The 6,000-nt window shown below is 46.8% G+C and overlaps 1 protein-coding gene across 6 annotated transcripts in view; it reads right to left on the bottom strand.

Moving 5' to 3' along the window:
- Positions 1 to 4,561, bottom strand: part of LOC111154599 (ubiquitin specific peptidase 48) — a 94,054-nt gene extending 89,493 nt beyond the window's left edge. For all 6 annotated transcript variants that reach the window (XM_022514273.1, XM_022514279.1, XM_022514274.1 and 3 more), the window contains exon 1: positions 4,288 to 4,561. In XM_022514273.1, coding sequence (XP_022369981.1) covers positions 4,288 to 4,421 — 134 coding nt within the window. In that variant the 5' untranslated portion in view covers positions 4,422 to 4,561. The remainder of the gene's footprint in view (positions 1 to 4,287) is intronic.
- Between the last annotated feature and the right edge of the window lie 1,439 nt (positions 4,562 to 6,000).

The raw sequence follows: 6,000 nt of genomic DNA, 5'->3' as shown, positions 1-6,000 counted from the left end.
CTGCTTCCTCCTCTCTCTGCCTGCCTCTCTGCCTACTTGCAATCTCTGTCAAATAAATAAATAAATAAAATCTTAAAAAAAAAAAAGCACAAGCAACCAACCAAGCAAACAAAGTTGGGACTACATCAAAATTAAAAGCTTTTCGGGGCGCCTGGGTGGCTCAGTGGGTTAAAGCCTCTGCCTTCGGCTCAGGTCATGATCCCAGGGTCCTGGGATCGAGCCCCGCATCGGGCTCTCTGCTCAGCAGGGAGTCTGCTTCCCTTCCTCTCTGCCTACCTGTGATCTCTGTCTGTCAAATAAATAAATAAAATCTTAAAAAAAAAAAAAGATTTAAAAAAAAATTAAAAGCTTTTCTACTACAAACAGTACCAACAAAAATACGAAAACACAATCCATAGAAATGAGACTATTTATAAATATAAGGAATTTGTATCCAATATATAAAGAACTCTTACAACCCAATAATACAAAAACAACCCTATTTTAAAATGGGCAAAGGACTTTAACAAACAGTTCTCCAAAAATACATGAAAGGCCAAGAAGCACAGGAAAGATGCTGAATGAGTCAGCAGGGAAATGCAAATCAAAACCACAAAGAGGGGGCACGTGAGTGGCTCAGTTGGTTGAGCGACTGCCTTCAGCTCAGGTCATGCTCCTGAAGTCCTGGGATGGAGTCCCTCATCAGACTCCCTGCTCAGCGGGGAGTCTGCTTCTCCCTCCAACCCGCCCTCCTTTCATGCTCCCGCTTTCTCATTTTCTCCCTCTCTCAAATAAATAAATAAACTATAAAAGAAAAAAAACCCACCACAATGAGATACCACTTATACCCACTAGCATGGCTGTAAGAAAAAAAAAAAAAACAAGAGCAAGGATGGGAAGAAACTGGAATCTTCATACACTGTAGGTAAAACAGCACAGCCAGTTTGGAAAATAGTTTGTCGGTTCCTCAAAATATTAACCACAGTTTTATGACCCAGCAATTCCACTCCTACAGATATACCCAAGATAAATGAATACATCCACACAAAAACCCCTACACAAATATTCTTGGCTACATTATTCATAGTAGCCAAAAAGCGGAAACAACCCAATGCCCATCAACTGATGAATGGATATATAAATGTGGGAAGTACATACATAAAATGCAATATTACTTGGCAATTAAAAAAAACGAGAAATGGCCAACAAATACACAAAGATATTCATTTCATTAGTCGTTAGGAAAATTCAAACCAAACCCATAATGAGATGCCACTTCAAATTCACTAGCATGGCAAACAAACGGAAAGTAGCATGTGTTGGCAAGGATGGAAACTGAAACCCTCACACGTTCCCGGTGGGAATGTAAAATGAACGGCACAGCAGCACCAGAAACCAGTGTGGCAGCGCCTCGGTTAAACATAATTACCGTGACCCAGCAATTTCATTCCTAGGTGGACACCTGAAAGAACTGAAAACACGTATTCTAACAAAAACTTGCAGCCAAATGTTCACAGCTAGCACAACAGCCAAAAAGTAGGTATAACAAAATGCTCATCAAGTTAACTATGTGAGGTGACAGATGTGTTTAACTACCTTGATCTTAATAGCACCTGGGTGGTTCAGCAGGTTGAGCACGTGCCTTTGGTTTGGCCAGCGACCTGGGATGGAGCCCCACAGCAGGCCCCCCGCTCAGTGGGGAGCCTGCTTCTCCCTCTCCCTCTGCCTGGCACTGCCCCTGCTTAAGCTCTAGCCCTCTTACTGTCAAGTACATGAATAAAACCTTAAAAACAAAAATCTACCTTGCTCATAGTACTCTTTCTACCACGTGTACGTATATCAAATCAAGTTGTACACTTTAAATATAGGCAATTCTATTTGTCAGGTATTCCTCGGTAAAGTTGGGGAGGGGGGATTTTTTAAGTCCATCAACTGATGACCAGATAAACAAAATACAGTATATATCCAAACAATGGACTATTACTCAGCCACAAAAAGGAATAAAGTAGAGATCAATGCTACAACATGGAAAACATGTTACGTGAAAGCCAGACAAGAAAGGCTACACATTGTAGGATTCCATTTATAGGAAATATTAATTAAAGAGAAACCCACAGAGACAGAAAGATCAGTGGTTGCTCGAGGGGAAAACGGGAAGTGAGTGTTTAATGGATATGGAGTCTCTTTTAGGGTGATGGAAAAGCCCTCCAACCAGACAATGGTGACGGGTGTACCAGTTATAAAGATATTTAATGTCACTTAACTGTATAAAATAATAAATTTGGGGAGCACCTGTGTGGCTCATGGGTTAAGCCTCTGCTTTTAGGTCATGGTCTCGGGGTCCTGGGATCAAACCCAGCAGGGAGCTCTCTGCTCAGCGGGAGCCTGCTTCCCTCTCTCTCTCTCTGCATGCCTCTCTGCCTACTTGTGCTGTCAAATAAATAAATTTTTTAAAAAATAAATTTTGTTGCATGCTTTACAAACTTTTAAATATGAAATTAAAAATACCAACATGTGCTACAACACGGATGACCCTTGAAAACATTACATTAAGTGAAAAAAAAAGTCACAAAAATCCACCTGTTTTAAGATTCTATTTACATGAAATGTCCAAGATAGGCAAATTAGGAGGCAGAAAGTTCATCAGCGGGTTGCTTGGAGCGTGGGGTGGTGGTGTACAGGGGAGGACAGAGTGCCAATCTAATGGCTAAAGAGCATGGGAGGGAGGGGCAAAAAAGCTTCTAAAATCAGATTGTGGTGATAGCTGAACAACCCTGTTAACACACAAACAAAAAACACTGGACAGTACATTTTAAAATCTTTTTTTTTTTTAAAGATTTTATTTATTTATTTGACAGAGAGAGATCACAAGTAGACAGAGAGGCAGGCAGAGAGAGAGAGAGGGAAGCAGGCTCCCTGCTGAGCAGAGAGCCCGACGCAGGACTCGATCCCAGGACCCTGAGATCATGACCTGAGCTAAAGGCAGCGGCTTAACCCACTGAGCCACCCAGGCGCCCTGGACAGTACATTTTAAATGGGTGAATCAGGCAATATGTGACTTATACCCCAATGCAAAAAAAAAAAAAAAAAAAAAAAACCAACAACAACCCTGCTTAGATACAAACATTGCAACTGCAACTTAAAACTCTATGACATTACCCTTACAGCGATCCCAGCCAATTTCTACTCCTTTATTTGTGTTAAAATCAGAATTATAACAGTGAAAGTTTTTTTTGTTTGTTTGTTTGTTTTGGTTACTGTGTAATCTGATTACGTTGAGAGACTAACTGAAGTTTAATAAATTCTATTATACACAGACCCTGTCATTCCAGTACTTACTGTCGGGAGTCAGATGTGCCCTCCTTGTGGAGCCAGACACCCAGAGCCTGGAATTATTCGTCTGCTTTATGGAAGCTCCCTAACTTGAATCACTTCTGAAACTTGACTTTAATTCCGAAGCGGAGACCTTGACTTCCATTTCTTCCGGATCCCGCCGCGGAGTGTAAAAACTGCAGAAAGCCTTTACTAAATGCCGGCTGAAGTATGGCTACTGAGCATGCCCGGCGTGGCTAAGTCAATTCAACAACATTCCGGAACAAAAACTATAGTTCCCGCGTTAAAAGGTGGAAAAACAGAAGAGACAGGAACAATGCCTAAGAATTCGAACTCAAAGGAAAGGCAAGGTTCAAGGGCTAAGCGGAAGTGAAGGACAGAACTTACACAGCTCAAACTTCGTACCTGCTAAAGTGACGACCCCCACCCCGCCCCCAAAAAAGCCTAAAACAGATTAACAAGAGACGGGAGGTCAACTGGAGGTGAAGGATACCAATGAGGTAGGCTAACCACACGTTTTTCCAAATCTGCCCTATCCAAAACTAATAATTAAGATGACCAAGCCTTCACCGTCAACAGTAATAAATGATATACTGTGATGAAACTCACTTCGAAGTTCCCTTTCTACAACAGAAAAAGCCGAACCGTGGCCAAGATATAACCAACAACGTTTGCTAAACTCTCAGCTCCTGCCTTCAACCATTTCCACCGCCATCTTCTAGATAAGAACCCAGAACCTTTTTCTAAAGGGCTTTCAGCAGCATCACCTCCGCGCAGCGAGCCCAGGATGGCTGCGTTGCTCAGGTCGCACAGACGCGCTAAGGAGGAAGCCTCCACCTTGCTCCTCTCCGCGCCTGCTAGATGCACACAGCTGGCTGCCGTCCTCCTTCCCCCAACATGACCCCCGGCCCCTGGTCCGCTTTTCCAAGGTCCGAAGCGAGGTGGGGGGCGCAAGGCCCGGTGCGCGGGCCTCACCTGCACACGCCGCGGATGCAGGGCTCCAGCCAGATGCGGTAGGCGGTCTCGATGTGCTCCTGCGACACCTCCTCGGGCCGCACCGTCTCCGCCCAGCGCCAGGCCGCCTTCTCCAGCTGCAGCCGCGGGGCCATAGCCTTGGCCCGAGAAGCGCCTCCCGAGCCGGGCCGTAGCTGCTGCCGCTCCTGCTGCTGCCGCCGCCCAAATGGGCTCCGCCACCTGCCAGCAATGGGGACCAGGCGATTCCTCAGCCAGCTGGCCAGTCAATCACCTGTGCGCGCCACTGCCGCCGCGCCCGCCCGCCCGCGCCCGACCCGCACGACCGGCCGCAAAGCGCCGCCGCCGACACCCGACACCCCCCGCGTCCGCAGACGTTGGAGGTATACTCCCCGTCGCTGTGGGCGCATGCGCGTTCCCAGCAACCTTTGCGCCTCCCGCGCCTCTAGCCCGACGGGCGGAGAAAAGGGAAGCAGCTGTTTGGGGTAGTGTTGCCACGTCCTCACCGGCGCTGCTGGGCAAGCAGCGTCTCAGTTCCTAGCTAGGCTAGCGTCCTGCATACCACTACCCTAACAAGCCGGTGCCTCGAGGGCAGAAGGCTGCCTATTCTTGCTCTGTGCTACTTCCCCTTTAACCTTGAAGGAGTCACGCGAGAAGCTACTTCAACGCACACCATAGGGTCGCTGGACTGCGGGGTAGGACCTGAAACCGGGTCACCAAAAAAACCAGGGTCGGCTCTCTAGAGGATGATTAAACTTGAGCCTGGGCCGGTTCCGATTCCTTTCCCGAGCCCTCCTGACGTCACGGGACGTTCTGGGCCTTTCCTGAACTACAACTGGACTACGTGTCCCGGCGTGCTGCCGTGCTGTCACTCACTGGATGCTATGCATGCTGGGATTTGTAGTCCTCGAGATGGGCGGGGGGGCCTTGGATGGGAGGGGATCTTGGGTGGGGTTTCTCGGGCTGGGAGGGTCTTCACTGCAGCTGGCTGACCCTCCTCACTGCTGTTACCTGCTTGTGAAGACTCCTTAGTGCTTTGCTGAAGCTCCTCTCTAGCTCCCGAGTTTAGAAACATTACCTTTTTATACAAGTCCTGCCCCAGGATATAAAGACTAGTCTGAACGAAATGTTTTGTAAACTGTTAAGAACACTGCTAGAGGGAAGATTTTTGAGGACTTTACATTTGAATGAGAGCCCTCCAGGGGTCTAAAGCACTAATTTCTGACACAGCAGTTTACCAGCTGGGTAACCTTGGACTTGACGCTTCAAGTGTTCTAGTCATTAGACAAATATTTGCTGAAAGCATGACGAAGATAAGACGTGGTCCCCGACATTGGGCGTGGGTGAGGGGAGAGCCGTAGAAACAGAGAGCTACCCTTGGCAGCCTTGGAAGGTTTGCAGTACTTGGTAAAAGGCTTACCAGAAGAGATTATTTCTAAGCACATCTTTAAAAGATGAATAAAACTTAGCCAGGAGGAAAAAAAGGCACCATTACAGACAAAGGGAACCGCAAGGAGCAAAGGCACATTAGAGAGGAACTTCTCAGTGTCAGAAAACAAATTCGGAGACAGGGAGGTGAGAGGTAAGCCATGAGAAGCAGGCTTGCCATTATCTGAGAGATTCCTTGAAAAGTTTAAAGCTGGTGAGAGAAACTGGAGATTTGCATTTTGTATGGCTTCCTCGGTCTGGGTCAAGGTCAAAAGCAAAGAAACCTCT

Source organism: Enhydra lutris, unplaced genomic scaffold (assembly GCF_002288905.1).
Source record: "Enhydra lutris kenyoni isolate GAN:26980312 unplaced genomic scaffold, ASM228890v2 scaffoldscaffold38, whole genome shotgun sequence".
In the NCBI taxonomy this organism is placed as follows: Eukaryota; Metazoa; Chordata; class Mammalia; order Carnivora; family Mustelidae; genus Enhydra; species Enhydra lutris.
Note: the sequence above shows the minus strand (reverse complement) of the source record. Positions and strands in the feature narration are given on the sequence as shown.